The 17,076-nt window shown below is 40.7% G+C and overlaps 1 protein-coding gene across 1 annotated transcript; it reads right to left on the reverse strand.

The window, feature by feature from the left end:
* Positions 1-2,429: 2,429 nt before the first annotated feature.
* On the reverse strand, positions 2,430-13,624 carry LOC106902122 (chromosome unknown open reading frame, human C8orf88). Its single transcript, XM_014965296.1, has 5 exons — positions 13,526-13,624; positions 12,622-12,692; positions 8,120-8,204; positions 4,711-4,817; positions 2,430-2,656 (listed from the first exon to the last, which is right to left on the reverse strand). Exons 1-5 carry the CDS (start codon positions 13,602-13,604, stop codon positions 2,618-2,620), a joined length of 381 nt encoding a protein of 126 aa, XP_014820782.1. The 5' UTR covers positions 13,605-13,624; the 3' UTR covers positions 2,430-2,617.
* Positions 13,625-17,076: the final 3,452 nt, after the last annotated feature.

The following is a 17,076-nucleotide window of genomic DNA, read 5'->3' on the forward strand; positions in this document are numbered from 1 at the left end:
TGAAAAGTTTTAGTCTTACGTTAATAAACAGTTGTTACTTAATGCTGCTTTTTTCTCCTTTTACAGAAGAAACGGGTATGAATATGAACACGTGTTTTCATAAATAGGTCAGTAATTCAGAGAATAAATATAGGGACAATTTTTTGTGTCAATACAGAACTTCACTCACACGGAAACCTTTCTGCCCACAACGAGGCAGTGCCGTTGTCCCTTCACAGCCTCTAGCCCCTGCCCTCCCGAGAGGAAACGCAGACTTCACATTTCACAACCAATTTGCTTTCAACCCTATGTCCTAAACACTTGGGAAAATATTTTAATTTTCAGCTCACTGAAAACTCCTTAGAGAAATCGCTGCCAGAGCATAAATAGACAAAAAAACCTGCAAGTAGAAACACTTTCTTCCCCAAGAATTCTTGCTGTTGTCCCCTGCATCTGAGCGGTAGGTGGGTCCTCCAGCCCAGGAAAGAAAGGCAAGTGACTATGGAAACCTCACACCTCCATGGCAGGTTGACAAGCTCTACATGCTAAGTGACCACTCTCCACTAGCAGTCCAAAGTTACAAACCCTACCCTAAAAAGGTCATATTCAATTAAAACAATCTTCACTGTAGGATGCTGAAGACAAGAAACCTTGGACTTCAGCATTGAAAGCGTTCACTTTTGCTGATTTAAAGGTGGAATTTGTCTCTAACATGGGGACCTAAATTTAGGTGTGAAGGTACCACTTTCTGACATCTCCGTTTGTTTAGAGAACCTGAGCTCCAGTGGAGGGGGTTGATTCAGTTGCCTAAAGGTGAATCCAACTATATATCTCTTCATTCTTAAAAAGGCACCCAGAGAGAGACACTACACTCACACACCACAGATCAGTGAAGAGCTTAAAGGTTTCTTGTCTTCAGCAAAGTAAAACCACTCACATTCCTAAAGATCTGGCTGGCTTTTTTCTTAGGACAAGACATCAGTCTGGTGTACAGCATGTTTTCTTCTGTCATCACTGCTCTACCAAGGAAGGAAACACAGTGACACGTGACACTGCTGCAGGGCAAATACTTAAGGGAAAACTGACACACTGAGGCTTAAGATATTTTTCCTTTTCACTGAATAAAGTATATTAAAATTCTTCTTAAAATAACCCGCTTTAGAATTTCATGTCAATTAGGTGGTGGAAGGGGGAGAAGTTTCTAGTAGGTCATATGTCCTTCTAACAGTTATTCCCCTTTGTGTATTTGCCAGTAAAAAACTACTTTGGTGAATCATACACAAGTTTTAGAAATTTCACTTCAAGAATTTCGAGACCTACACACAGAAATTGCCTTCAACACATGCTGGGGAAAAAAATCCATAGGACTCTAAAAATCTCCCAGTGAGTGGAAAAACCAGTAAAAAAATATTTGACTTCTTTGTAACATTACTTGCAAACAACATGGAAATAGAATGCACTTGGAAGCTTAATTTAATTGCCCAACTACTGCTAAACATAAAAGGAACTGCATTCAAACAAGTTCAGTTGTGTAGTTCAGGGAAAGAAATTTAGTGTCTATCAAATGCAACTGGTAAGTTTTCTGCACCATTGCAATTACTATTTGACACATTCTCATTTGCTTCCATTATCATTTGTGACAGAGGTTAAAAAATTGCCTTCAGTCCCCAAATGATATCATCGTAGGTCTCAATATGGGTTTTGAAGGTAACAATATTCATACAAAATAACTATTATTGATGCTTGTCAACTGAAGGATACATTCAGGAAATACCCAAACTACTGCTTTCCACTTCACAATTAAATACTATTCTAATTTACGAAAAAAAAATGTTATAGAATTAACTATGTATTGGTACACCCAGTTAGTCCTATTAGATGTGATTTAAATCTGTCTTTATCCTCAATTTTGCCCATTTCTTACACATTTCTTAGTCAAAAACACTGGACAGTTCTTTACAAAGAACTTCAAGGACTGGGATGCGTAGACAGTTCTCCTGCTCTGATCCATAAGGAGAGAAGATTTCCCATTTCAGTGAAACTGTTAGTTACAAGAGACTTCACACCTTAAAATAAGTTACGTGCCCACAAAGCATTGAGGAATCCCTTGTGTTAAGATGGAGGTTTCAAATGAAGGAAGGAAGCAAGTGAAGGTTTGGTTCTTTGAGTTGTGGGTTGGTGAGGTTTTTTTTTGGGGGGGGAAACAGGGGGGAGGTACAAGCTAGAGAAGTACATACCCTAGACCATCTGAGAATTGACACCGCCGGTTTTCGTTGTTCCATTATCACTGCTAAGGAAAAAAGGTGAGAGAGAGCAAAAAAACCCACTCAAGTATTGGCTCAGCATTTATGGTCAAGCTATATGGCTATATAACACAAACAACTCAAGGACAAAAGTCTGTCACAGCAAAATGTAAAATTTTTTATTTTCACTGTAATTGTATTACCATCTCAGGCATTACAAATTAAAAGTTTGACTTTTAAAGCATTGAGGCAATTGCTGGAAGAAACGGGCATTTCCGTAAGTCTCGTAGGGTCCTACTTCCATCTGTAGGCACTCAAGCAACTTCAAAAATCATAAAGATCTAGATCAAAGGTAGCTCCTTCATTGATGGATTTGTCATCTTCCAAACAACCTGTCATTTCTTGCATACGTCCATAAAAGGGTTGCTCTTTTCCTATAAGACAAACAAACCCTCAAATTACTTCAGTTATAAAAGATCATTTAAAACAAATTTTCGTGGGTCTGCTTTTAACTCTTTTCTATTCCACGTGCATTTAACAATTTGGTATTTTTTTTAATTAACGCAAACAGTTCTACATTCATTAATCAGAGAGACTTAATATGAAGTCTTCCCAGCAGAGTCTCACCACAGTACCATCAGTTCAGTTCAAAGGCTGAGCTATGTACAGGTGGGCCTGATCCCCACATCTCAAAAACCCGGACATCTTTTGGGACAAAGGCGACCCCCAGCCCTCTGACCGTAACGGTATCTCCCTCGTACACCTCACTCCAGGAAGCTTTCTCCATGTGAAAATCATAGAATCATAGAGGGGTTTGGGTTGGAAGGGACCTTAAAGATCATCGAGTTCCAACCCCCCTGCCCTGGGCAGGGACACCTCCCACCAGACCAGGTTGCTCCAAGCCCCATCCAGCCTGGCCTTGAACCCCTCCAGGGATGGGGCAGCCACAGCTTCTCTGGGCAACCTGTTCCAGTGCCTCACCACCCTCATAGTGAAGAATTTCTTGGTGATATCTCATCTAAATCTACCCTTTTCCAGTTTGAAGCCATTACCCCTCATCCTATCACTACAAGCCCTTGTAAAAAGTCCCTCTCCAACTTTCTTGTAGGCCCCCTTCAGGTGCTGGAAGGTGCTTATAAGGTCCCCCCAAAGCCTTCTCTTCTCCAGGCTGAACAACCCTCTCAGCCTGTCTTCAGAGAGGTCTGTCTCAGTGGAGGCCCCATCAACAGGTGCAGAGCAGGCAAGTCCCTGCAGCAGGACAATACGGTTTTCACTCGGAGATGGGCATATACTTCAGCAGTGACTTCAAAAATTGAGAATTAGGGAAGTCTTAGGATGGGCAAGACCCGCCCGAATGCTCAATCGAGTGGCAAACTGTTGACAACCACCTCCTCCTGAATACAAGCTCACTGACATATGGTAGGACTGTCTGTTCCTCATTAGGAATTTATTTGGAGGCCTCCTCCCACCCCTTATAAGCACCGTTCCTTTAATTTACTCATGCATCCCATCGATCCCTCTGGTTTCTATGAAGAAAAATGGAATGAAATTTTCCCCTGTAACTCCCAAATGTGCTGCACGAAGGACACTAAAGTGCAGAGGAAAGAGGGCGGATAATGGAACAGCTGAACATCACTTACCGTTCAGTGTTTAAGCAAATTACATGGTTTTGCACCCTCCACTGAAAACAAGTCCTGGACAAACCAGGATACAAACATTCTACTCTAATTTCCGTTACTGTCCTACCAAAAGAGAACTGTCCTTAGGGGAGCTGTTACCAGATGCCACAAGCAAGAGCGCACAGAAATCCACCTCAGCACTTACTGTTGAGATCTCAGGAACAGCAACATCCAGATCATTTCTCACTATCACATCAGCTCTGCTACAGGTTGTCCTTAAAATTAGACCGTATCTCTCCCACCCTTCTAGAAACCATAAAGGCTCCGAGGAAGATTTTTTGATTTATTTTTCAGGCTGTGCAATCTCACTACAAAGTGGTTGTTAAGTCTCTGCCTGTGGAGATACTCAAACCTTGACTGGACACAATCCTGGGCAACCTGCTCTGACTCTGCTTCAGCAGGGGGGTTGGACTAAGTGACCTCAAGAGGTCCCTTCCGAACTAAATGATTCTGGGAAAATTCATTAAAAGCGACCAAAAGCATGCTTAGGAAAGAAAAAAAAAAAAAAAAAAACAACAAACAAACAAAAAGCAAACCAACTTTAAATTTGGAAACATGCCTGATCTTCTTCCTGAAAACAGAGGAAAACCATTTTCCTTTGGATGGTACTTGCCATGGTTAAGATGCCAAATACCAACCGGGGAAGTTATGTACAAAAGTCACAGAGCCAAAGTGCACAATCTGTCTTCTGAAGGTTTGATCCATTAGGCAGGCTGGTCTGAAGAAAAATGTTTCCTATCACATGGGTTGTCAAAACCTCCACGACTGTTTTGATCACTTCACTGAATATGAAAAATGCTTTTACTTACTGGTTTTTCAAGCACAACTGGGTGATCAGGAAGAAACTCTGGCTTCTTCAGAGAGAGAGAAACACTTGAAAGTTTCAGAAGGAAATCTCTGCTGTATTTGATCCTTTCTGTGAATATATAAAATTATTAAGTTCAACATTGTTGGTTTCTTAGAGAAGGGTGGAAATGCTTTATGTGGAATATAAAAAAAATCAATATTAAAACCAGCAGTAATTTAAGTCTGACCTTGCATGAGGACAACTTGCAGTAAATTACAGAGCATTTCACTTTAAATCTATCAAATTGACTTAATAAATATGGAGGGCTATTCCAAGCTAATAAGGGTTGGTTGTTTTAATACAAAAGAACACAAAAAGGTGAATCCAACAGTATGGTACTGCAGACAGTACTATACTTTATCTTGCTCTAATTAACAGAAACATCTCAAACTGGTCTTGAAGCCCTGGAAGAAAATCTATTTATAACTCACACCAAAGTGGCACACGTTTCAACGGCACAGATAACAAAATAGCTCCAAGAGAAGAGACACTCAGTTAAGTTGATGTTTTTCAACTGCTAAAAGCAATTATGAGATCTGCTGCATGAAACTGGCAAACAGATTAATACCAATTAAATAGTTTTGAGGGTTGTTTTACACTGAATCAACAAGAGTCAGGGGCTTTGCTTAGAATGTGCATGTTATTAGTTGAGTTTGTACCACTATCTCTACTCTAGCATAGCCTCAGATACGTCTACCCATGTCTGTATTTTAAGCTGATATTCTCAAACAAGAGCAGAAACAAGAGGAAAGGAATAAGGAAAAGAAGGAACAAACTTTATCTCTGGTCCTTGGTGACAAAGAATTTTGTTCCTTTAGGAATAATGAGCGTCTTACAAGACTGTTATGCAGACACGTGACTGACTACAGTTTTTGCTTTTCAGGCTGTTGACAAGGCCACAGAGTCAATGATGAAAGGGATTTTTTCCTGCCTTTGACCACAAGTGACTGGAATAACTGCTGAACTTATGTGAAGGCATGAGGATAACTTTAAAAAGAATTGTTTAAAGAACATGAGCATACTTGAAAACTTACAGCTTGCTCTTTTTCCCCTCTTGTTTAAAAACATATGAAGAAAAAAACTTCTGTAAGCCCTTTGACACAGTTCCCCACAACATCCCTCTTTCTAAATTGGCATCAAAAGAAGAGTGGTCAGCAGGTTGAGGGAGGTGATTCTGCCCCTCCACTCCACTCTGGTGAGACCCCACTTGGAGTACTGTGTCCAGCTCTGGAGTTAGCACAGGAAAGACATGGACCTGTTGGAGTGAGTCCAGAGGAGGGCCACAAAAATGATCAGAGGGCTGGAGCACCACTCCTATGAGGATGGGCTGAGAGAGTTGGGGTTATTCAGCCTGGAGAAACAAAGGCTCTGGGGAGACCTTATAGCAGCCTTCCAGTACTTAAAGGGGGCTTGTAAGAAAGATGGGGACAAACTTTTTTTACAGGGCCTGTTGTGATAGGACAACAGGTAATGGTTTTAAAGAGGGTAGATTCAGACTAGATATAAGCAAGAAATTTTTTACGATGAGTGGTGAAACACTGGAACAGGTTGCCCAGAGACATGGTAGATGCCCCTTCCCTGGAAACATTCAAGATCAGGTTGGACGGGGCTTTGAGCAACCTGGGCCAGTTGAAGACTTCCCTGTTCATTGCAGGCTTTGAGCAACCTGGTCCAGTTGAAGACCTCCCTGTTCATTGCAGGCAGGTTGGACTAGATGACCTTTATAGGTCCCTTCCAGTAAAAACTAGCCTATGATTTTAAAAGAAAGAAAGGAAGTGGCTGAGATAGCAGTAAAAAGCACTTAAGAACTTTAGAGACAGGTAATTGAGGGCGTATTACCACTGAACAGGCATCAAATGGAAATTATTATCTACAACTTCATTTACAGGTGGAGATAAAAATGGAGTTCCAGTGGAAATTTCACAGTGTGATGCAGGAGACAAAGAAGGTAAAAAAAAAAGTCTTATTTATACGCAGTAGCTGAACAACATGACCTCTACAGTTGTGTTACTCTGAGGGAAAGGATTAATCATCAAACAAACAAAAGCCCTTTGAAAATGAGTGCTGGAAAAAGTCTGACATTATGGACAAAGTGGAGTAGAGCCAGGAAGGCATCACAGAGCAATTAACCACTAAAAAAGGTCGAAAGTGATGGCATATACAAGAGACCAGGATCTGATAAGAAGGCACTGAAAATCTTGTAGAAAACAATAACCTCTACACGTCACAAGCAAAATCAACGAGAATGGATCAGAGATCAGAAAGCCACCACCAAACAGAGAGAACTTGACAAGCCTGACAACAAACTAGAACAGAACGTTATTCTATTTATCAAGATCAAGAATCAAAGAAATGAACCTGAGCCTAAAAGGCTATACGTGGAAGACTTACTTTCAGGTCAGTAACACACAACAGCATAGAATTACTGCTCAAGAACCTGGGTGATGGTTAACCTCAGACTGAGGAAAAACAGGAAAGGCTCAATGAAACTTGAAAGAATTCTTTCAGTTCTTGAGTACTGAGAGCAACAGAACAAAGCAAGTCTCCAGAGATTACTTAAGGATTGGAGATTACCGATGAAGATTTAAGATGTCCGATTAAAGGAAGTCATTAACAGAAAAAATTGTCTCAGTGAACTGATGACTTAATCTTCATCAGTACCACAGTTCCTGTGACGTGTTTAAGAATGAAGAAGCCGGCAGGAAGCAGTGCAGAGGAGGACTGTGAGAATATGTTTGGGATCTGAGATTATGCTTTAATGAAAGAGCAGAAGTTCGGGTTGTTTAAACTTCCAAACCACGACAAAAATCCTATTATGCGTTATGAGTACGGAGTGACAGACGTACGGAAAGAAAAGCAAAAGGGATAATCCTTAAGGACAGTGCTGACACAAGAACAAACTGTACAGGACTAATCATAAAAAGAAATTAAGTGATTTCTAAACATCAGAAAATTAGTATTTCAGAACAATTGTAGTAAGAGTAGGAAAAGAAAGCCAAACTACTGAATTGTTAAAATGGTTGCACACCATCATCTTAAAGATAGTATGCTACAACTGCAACAGGCTAAAGGATGCAACACAAACCTGTACTTCTACACACAGAAGCAATTTATAGAAAACCAGGATTTTGTGTGAAGAATTTTTTTTTATGCTCAGGGCTTGTTTTTACTTCGTTTTGTTGGTGTTCTTTTTGGTTGGCTGAGGTTTTTTTAAAACAAAAACAAAGCACAAGACAGGTACCCCCTTATATGCAAGCCAGTCAGTTATGGGCCAGGCTGCATACTTTCTCTACAGTGTTATGTGAAAAAACAGGAAGGTTTTGTACATCAGAAAATACAATTCTGGCACAGATCTCCATGCAATATTTTACCTTTTTTTGCTTCTGATTCATGTTGCTTTGGTTGACAGGGCATCACAGTTTGAGTTAAAATCTTCAATTCAGTCATTTCAGATAGCTAAAACAGGGAGAAAAGAGTTAAACATTTTCTGATATAGTTCACAAAATTAAGTTATGAAGCTTGTTTCCTTTAACCACATTAAAACAAGGATGTATGCTTCTGGATTTCTTAGTTAAAAATAACAGTTGTAGCACAGTTTCAGTAATGAATTTTGCTTTCACCAGTCACCAAGATTTTGAACAATTAGTATTTTCTGTGCATGAAGAAAAATGGATTCTATTCAATTTTTCTACTCCTTGCAACTGAATCACCATCTTTTTTAAATTTAAGAACAGTCTGAAAAGAAACACTCTTGTACAAATTAGCTACAGTTCTGACTACAGTTTATTTATAACAGTTAATGCATCTCTAACTTGAAAGATGAAGGTCTTACAAAGTAACTGCAGAAAACTGTAAATAGGAATACTGGTAATGTAAAATGCCTGAGAAGTTTAATTTGAACCTGTAGAATGTTTGTTACTCTTTATTACATACTATAAAGGAATAGTTCAATGATCTACAAAACAGTATAGGTAAGCACATTTGAGACAGCAATTTTTTTTAGACAGAATTTCACAGTGCTATTTCTAGTTTTGAAAACGAGCATAATTATCTCCTCCCTTTCTCTCATCTCACCCAGAACACAGCCAGAAGATGCCACACTGGGGAACAATAAAAGGAGGAAGGACTTTCCCTAAGACCAAAGGAGAGACTTGGATTCTCTCACTTAGCAAAAGGTTCCATTTCCATTTTCTGGGGCTGAAACATAGTTACCTTTTTCTGATTTGCCTAAAACTTATGGGAGAAAAATATCTGAAGAATCTAGGGATTTCAGAGAATGAAGTTAACAGAGAGCCATGCTTCTAATTCTAACTGCTATGTGATGTTCAACTAGTCTTCACAAGTCTTAGCTATTCAAAGGCTTTCTCCAAGTACAAAAAAAAAGATTAAACATTCTAATTCACAAGAAAAAGACAAGCATAACAAAGCAGAGTTTAAAGCCATGTGCCAGACAATGTCACCACAATATTTTTACATTTCTCCTGCACCATCTCCCATCACATCATCTTGCCAACTGCTCTATAATATCAAAAGTTCTATTATGCCTGAGTTTTGGTCCAAAACTTAACTTTGAGTATCACCACTCACAACAATATTCTTATATGTGTTCCTATCTGAAATCCATCTACAAAGAACGGAATCCATCTATAAAGAACATCCCTAGATAAGGGCATGTATTTCTGAAGCTCAATATCATTTTTAAATGGTAGTTAAGAAGTAGTAAATTAAAACTGATACTACTGGAGACTTTACAAGCCTCTCTCTCTACCTTAAATAGAACTGAGGTAGTAGACTCAACACCCTCTGGATCTTCTGAAAAGTCTTTGCATACCATGAAGAAATGAAAATAATTCTTTGCTTTAAATAAGCCAGTTAAGGCACAGTGACTATTCAGGCACTTTCACTCTGAACACCAGTTTGGCAGTAATTGCCTGGAATCAAGGCTAACATCTTAAATACAAGCACTATCATTGTGCTCACTACTGACATTTGCTCTTCTTCATTTACTCTAAGACTTAAGACTAGAAGTTTCAGACTTTAACTACTCAGACAGTAGTTTTAATACTATAATTCACTGTTCTCTAGAGTAATCCGAGATGAACCTAACACTGACTAGCACTCCTGGTGTGCCATAATGATGATTCTTTTTTTCTGGTAGAAATCTAAGCAGCTTTAAGTGTGTATACTAAATATCCTAGAGTTAAGCAGTTTGGAGAATTCAGTTGCCAGATTTTTCTTCAGTTCTTTCACTGCTTTAAGAACATGGCTGGTCAGAGTTGGGGGGCGGGGGGATTGTTTCTAAAGCCTATTTTATTTTTTTAATCTATTTATAAGATTATGGCACATACAGTCTGCTTTACTTTTAAAAACTGTTCACCAAGCTTTCCAAAAAGTAACCTGCATTTCCTGTATCCTAACCTATAGCAACTTGAGTATTCCCTCTTTAAAAGATTGCCACTACATAAGACCATGACTGGTATAAAATAATTGTAAACAATTGGTTTTCCTTTAGCAATACTAAGTGTTATGTCACCAGTTGTTCTTTTTTTTCCACTTTACAGTGTGTTTCATCCAGTGATCATTTGTCTTCTATAAGAGGAAATACACTGGAGGAGGAAGAAAGTGAGTAAGTATAATTAAAGTTTTATGACTGTACATACAGAGCACTATTTCTGTCTTGACAAAAAAGCAGCAAGATTTAAAGCACCTGAAATACAATTGCAGTTTTGAAGAACATATCTTATTCTAGGAATGGGGAGAACAAATGGATAACAATGCACAGCTTTCTCAGATCATTGCTGATGCTTTTTTAAACACAGAGAATGTTTGCCAAGACTCATTAAAGAGTGTTAATATACAGCTTTGTATCCTCAGATTCAGGTCTCAGGGTTTTTAGAACCAGCTGCTGCATGTTCATGCTTAGAAAAATATTCTGTGAAGCTGCTATGCTGGCCTCCAGGCCAATGCTGCCCACCAATTAAAGTCAACAAATTCACAGGGTATTTATCAGCTGGTATTTGGAAGCACCCGCGGAACAGCTGACAGTCAAAAGTATTAAAAAGCTTTCTCAATGCCCTGTGCCAAAGTCAAAGTTAAAAAAAACATAAATACAGCTATACTAACATCAAAAAAATTCAGCATCTAGCTGCATGTAGCCAAACACTGATGAAACTGACTACTACAACATTGCTGACCACAGGCCTGTTCTAAAAGCCAACAGTTTGTTGTTCTAAATACACATTGCTCAAGAGACAAGTGTTAACTGTCAATTTCCCTATCTGTAATCAAGGACAGGTGGCCAACATCTTGATTTTTAAAAAAGTCAAAGGTAGCTTCCAGAAGCTTCATACAATAAATTATGGACTACAGGATTATTAGACCTCTTCTAAAATAAAAAATGAAGGGACATTTGGCTTAACAAAAAAAAAAAAAAAAATTAAAAACTTCCAATACACTCTGAAGAACATTCAGGGGTTGACCTGCTGGAAAGCATCTCTGCAGAGACAGACCTGGGAGTCCTGGTGGACAAGTTGACCATGAGCCAGCAATGTGAACTTGTGGCCAAGAAGGCAAATTGTCTCCTGGGGTGCATCAAAAAGAATGTGGCCAGTAGGTCAAGGGAGGTCATCCTCCTCTTCTATTCTGCCCTGGTGAGGCTGTATCTGGACTACTGTGTCCAGTTCTGGGCCCCCCAGCTCAAGAAGGACAGGGAACTACTGGAGAGAGTCCAGCAGAGGGCTACAAAGGTGATCAAGGGAATGGAGTACTTCTCTTATGAGGAAAGGCTGAGAAACCTGGGTCTGTTTCGCCTGGAGAAGAGAAGACTGAGAGGGGATCTTATCAATGTTTATAAATATCTAAAAGGCAGGTGTCAAGAGGATGGGGCCAGACTCTTCTCAGTGGAGCCCAGCAACAAGACAAGAGGTAATGGGCACAAGCTGGACCACAGGAAATTCCATCTCAACACGAGGAAAAACTTCTCTGCTTTAAGGGTGACAGAGCATTGGAATGGGCTGCCTAGAGAGGTTGTGGAGTCTCCTTCTCTGGAGGTTTTCAAAACAGCCTGGAAGGGTTCCTGTCCAGCCTGCTCTAAGTGAACCTGCTTTGGCAGGGAGGTTGGACTGGATGATCTCCAAAGGTCCCTTCCAACCCCTACCATTCTGTGATTCAAATCATTATCAAAAGAAAACCAAATTCAGACTATGAAACATCAAGAATTCCAGTTGGAACACTAGAAACTGCGATTTGCAGCAAACAGCTACAACCAATTTCAAGTTTGAAAGACACATTGTACCAAGTCTAAAAGCAAGTACTTCTGGCAATAAAGCACTACAGTGCTTCTGGTTTTTTGAATACTAAGGCCCATTTATGGCCTGGTCCAGCAGAGTCAATGAAACAGAACAACAGAACGCACTGGAACTGTGTCATTATCTACTTCTGTGAAGTTTGCTGCCTCAAATCAATTTGTGGATGTGATAACAAAGAAAAAAATTTCTAGTTTCTACTAAAATTTCTGAATTTCTACTCTTTACACATAATAAGCAAAGACTGAACATGAGTACTTTAAGTTTAAAATCGCCATCTTCAATTCAATGAAGAAAAGAGAAACACCACACAAACCTTCATAAGACTCTTAAGTCACTCATAAGGTTTATTTTTCAGCTACAAGTGTATGCAAATACCAGGGAAAGGCGTTTCTGAAACTCGTACTTCTAACATTGCTGGTTTATAATATACAGATTCAAGGACACTCCTAGCTGGAAATCCAGTTTACTTTTCACTTGGTAAAATAAGGGATCAGCTGACCTCCAATTTATAGCATTCTAGAACACACTCCATCAACTTTGTCATCTACTAATTACTCAATACTCACCCAGTCAACCTTACTCTGCAAACGTGCTTCAGAGTTGCTAGGTAATTCAGTCTCTAAGTTTAACGGAATGCCTGATGCCGGTGAAGATAAGAGAAAAAATTAAGAAAAAATATTTTAAATAAACAGACTCCACATTTTTATGATACTTGACAAGAACATTACTGAAATTACTGAGATTATACAGGCATTTATTCACAGCTTAAAAGTTCTAAACCACCACAATACCGTTTTTCCGTATCTTCCAGTAATTTTAAACAAAGTAAGAAGTTATCCTGTCACTTAGCTGCTGCCCACATTATCACTGCTGTCAGCTTCTCTGGCCACCAAACACTTCTACCTTAACAATAATAATAGCTGTAATACCACAGTATCTAGAAGGCATACAGAAATTTTAAAAAAAACAAACCCAACAACAACAAAAAAACCCACACCTGACATAAATATTGCGTGTTTTTTTTTTTTCTTGGGCTTTTTTGTTTGTTTTAAACTCATATGAATGCTAGACAAGAACTGTACGGTTCAGTATATTGTATTTGCAGTAAAATCTAAACAATAATCTATTTGTTAAATTATGTGTTCAATAACAGGAGTCAACTGACCTAAGAAATCCAAATTTTATAGAGAAGCCTGATTCAGCTTTCTGAAGCGAGAATTTCAGATGTCAAGTTAGAAGAATAACACCAAAAAGTGTTCTGCATAAATCTAATGTATTTAAAATTCATATTTTATCACAGAGACGATGTAGCAAGATCAACACACAGCAAGATATTTATACCTCACTGTAGTTTGTACAAAGACATTAAAAAAAAATAAAAATCCAAGTCACTCTACACATCCTTGTTATTTCCTGAAAAGCAAATTCAAGCTTTGGCAAAGTGAACTGTACCTTAGCCACACTACTCACCTTGTTTAGAAGGCAGATGACGCACTGGTTGTGCTGGCTGAAGGGATTTACCAATAAACTTTTTAGTTTCCTTTAACATTTCGAAGCATCACACTTTAAAAAAGCAGCAGAAATGAGTACAGAGCGTTGTTTCACTGTTAAGTGAGACGAGCAGTCTATGTACCACTCGTCAGTTGCATCTGACAAGACCATATACTATTTTTTAGTATCTGGGTAGGGAAAAGGCCTAACACAGAAGTTTTCTCAGATGACAGAATATGCTGGATACAATTTGCATAAAGACAGAATCAGAAATCTCCCGGATTTGTCCTTCCAATTGAGCTACTTCTCAAAAAGATTTTTTTCCTATATGTATGTATGTAACTTGAAGAAAGGGGATGGGGACATTTGACGGAAATGAAGGTGTTTTCTAAAAGTTAATTTAAATCAATGGGATTTTAATTAGAATCACAGAATCGTTTTGGTTGGAAGAGACCTTTAAGATCATCAAGTCCAACTGTTAACCCAGCACTGCCAAGTCCACCACTAAACCATGACCCTGAGCACTACACCTGCATGTCTTTTAAATACTTCCAGGGATGGTGACTCCACCACTTCCCTGGGCAGCCTCTTCCAATCCTGGACAACCCTTTCAGTGAATAATTTTTTCCAAATATCCACTCTAAACCTCCCTTGGTGCAGCGTGAGGTCGTTTCCTCTTGTCCTATTGCTTGCTACTGCCCAAAACTGAACACAGTACTCAAGGTACACACCAGTGCCAAGCACAAGGGGACAATCACTTCCCCAGTCCTGCTGGTCATACTATTTCCGACACAGGCCAGGATGCTTTAGGCCACCTTGGCCACCTGGGCACACTGCTGGTTCAGATTCAGCCAGCGGTCGACCAACACCCCCAGGTCCTTTTCTGCCAGGCAGCTCCAACCACTCTGCCCCAAGCTTATAGCACTGCATGGGGTTGTTTTGACCCAAGTGCAGGACCCAGCACTTGGCCTTGTTGAATCTCATTCCATTGGCCTTGGTCCGCCAATCCAGCCTGTCCAGATCCCTTTGTAGAGCCTACCCAGATCCCTTTGTAGAGCCTACCCTCAAGCATATCAATACTTCCACCCAACTTGGTGTCATCTGTAAACTTACTGAAGGTGTACTCGACCCCCTCAACCAGATCATTGATAGACATTTGAGAAGACTGGCCCCAATACTGAGCCCTGGGGAACACCACATGTGACCAGCCATCCATTGGCCTTGGTCCGCCAATCCAGCCTGTCCAGATCCCTTTGTAGAGCCTACCCAGATCCCTTTGTAGAGCCTACCCTCAAGCATATCAATACTTCCACCCAACTTGGTGTCATCTGTAAACTTACTGAAGGTGTACTCGACCCCCTCAACCAGATCATTGATAGACATTTGAGAAGACTGGCCCCAATACTGAGCCCTGGGGAACACCACATGTGACCAGCCACCAACTGAATTTAACTCCCTTCACCACAACTCTCTGGACTCAGCCACCCAGCCAGTTTTTCACCTAGAGAAGCGTATGGCCACCCAAGCCATGAGCAGCCAGTTTCTCCAGGAGAACGCTGTGGGAAACTGTGTCAAAGGATTCACTAGTCCAGTTAGACAACATCCACAGCCTTTTCCTCATCCACTAAGTGGGTCACCTTGTCATAGAAGAAGATCAGTTAGTCAAGTAGGACCTGCTTTTCATAAACTCATGCTGATTGGGCCTGACTGCCTGGTTGTCCTTCATGTGCCTCATAACAGCACTCAAGATGATCCATTCTGTACCCTTCCCCAGCACCAATGTCAGACTGACAGACCTGTCCTTCCCTGGATACTCCTTCTGGTGCTTCTTGTAGATGGGCATCAAGAGTTATAACTACAGAGATTATTCAGTTCCAGCATGGAACAGGGAAAGAGAAGTTAGGCTATTTAAAATATGATCCAGTATCACTTCCCACTTTAATTGGTCTTTGCATTATAGAATAATCTATTCACTACACAATAACACAACTTTTAATATATTCAAGTAACAGTTTTCCACTCTGAATCCGTTCAGGTGTAGAAACCAATTGTTAAATGATAACTGTCTAAATTAGAACAGCTGAGCTAAAGCTAGGGAAGAAGTTTTGGTTTGGTTGCCCGGTTTTCCAACATTCTCAACTTAAAAAAAGATTGATTTGAAAGCTGTAGTTAAAAGCAACAATGAAAATTCCTGCAGATGAATGAACTGTGACTACTGACATAAATAATATATTTCACTTTATCCAGATTAGGAATGCTTGTTTAAATCATATTTTTACTACATACTAAATTTCCATGTAAAGCAATGCAGTAAAGATATTTGCATCAGAAGATTTTTTTAAAAAGCAAGTTTTCTTCCATACTCTGATTGCAATTGATATGCACACACTTCTTAAAAAACGGAAAAACTGCTTAAGAGGCTGGCTACCTTCTAGAATGTAGCACAACTGTATTTTTTAAAGCTTTCTCCTGTCGATGAAAAGTAAGATGACTTGTGGGGACAGCAAGAAGACACATTCTTCCCCCTGCGTCAATTTCCATGAGGATGTCTTAAGAAACCACACACTCCGAAGGAAACAAATGAGAATATGAGAGGAAGAGGGGAATTGGGCAGGGGTGAAATGAAGTACAGTGTTCTTACAGCTCTATTTCCTCCTTTAAATTGAAGGAAGAAGCTAAAGAAGATCTCAAGAAGTTACCCACCCCAACCTTGTGGATTAAAACAGTGTTCTATCAGACCAATATCAAGAAAAGGGGAGAACGAATAGTTTTCATAGCTGAGGAACAAACTGCTTCCAGGGCACCTCCCGCACCCCAAGGCCTATAAAACCATATTGCCTCTCAGCAGTTACTCCAGGTTGTCACCTGCCTACCAGAAAGCAAACCCTCTGCAGCATAAGCATTTCTGTATAAAATTGTTTTGTTTTGTTTTGAGCATCTTAACAAGTTGGGACATTCCCAGTAGCCAGCTCACGAGGGCCCATCAACAACGTTCTTTGGGAGAGACTCCTTCCTGGACGCCTAGAGAGATTTAACACATTTTCTGTGAAAAACTCCCTGAGCCCAGTAGGCCCCACGAGTAAGCAGAAACTGACCATCTCCCCTTCCCCCGAGGAAGCACGGCCATTTCACTCAGAGCACCTCCAAACGCCTACCGCCACCCGCAAGAAAACCAACCTCACAGCAACTCCGCGGCGGCCTCTCCACCTCGCCCCTCGCCACCCCTCCCGCCCCGCTTTCTGGCCGAGGAGAGGGCCGCCACAGCCCACCTCTAACCGCCTCCCGGGGCCGCTTCCCCAGCCGCCGGCAGCGCCTCCGCCCCACCCCGCACCCCGAACGGGCTCCGGCGGCCCCGCTCTCCCTCAGCGCCGGGCAGGGCAGGGCGGGGCGGGGCCGGCCTTCGCGCGGCGGCGCTGGCCTCAGCCGCGTGCGGCGGGGGGACGGCCGTTTAACGGTCGCGCCGCCAAGGGGCAGGGGGGTGTGGCGTCCCTCAGCGGGGCTGCTTCTCCTCCCCGCTGCCTTGTAGCGGA

Source organism: Calidris pugnax, unplaced genomic scaffold, assembly GCF_001431845.1.
Source record: "Calidris pugnax isolate Ruff unplaced genomic scaffold, ASM143184v1 scaffold41, whole genome shotgun sequence".
NCBI classification, from domain to species: domain Eukaryota; kingdom Metazoa; phylum Chordata; class Aves; order Charadriiformes; family Scolopacidae; genus Calidris; species Calidris pugnax.

What these genes read in the sequence shown, in the direction of transcription:
- LOC106902122 (XM_014965296.1), bottom strand. Translation starts at nt 13,604, where the DNA reads ATGTTAAAGGAAACTAAAAAGTTTATTGGTAAATCCCTTCAGCCAGCA. An exon ending in TCATCTGCCTTCTAAACAAG is followed by an intron (nt 12,693 to 13,525) that starts GTGAGTAGTGTG and finishes CACCGGCATCAG; the next exon opens with GCATTCCGTTAAACTTAGAG. An exon ending in TGAATCAGAAGCAAAAAAAG is followed by an intron (nt 4,818 to 8,119) that starts GTAAAATATTGC and finishes ATATATTCACAG; the next exon opens with AAAGGATCAAATACAGCAGA.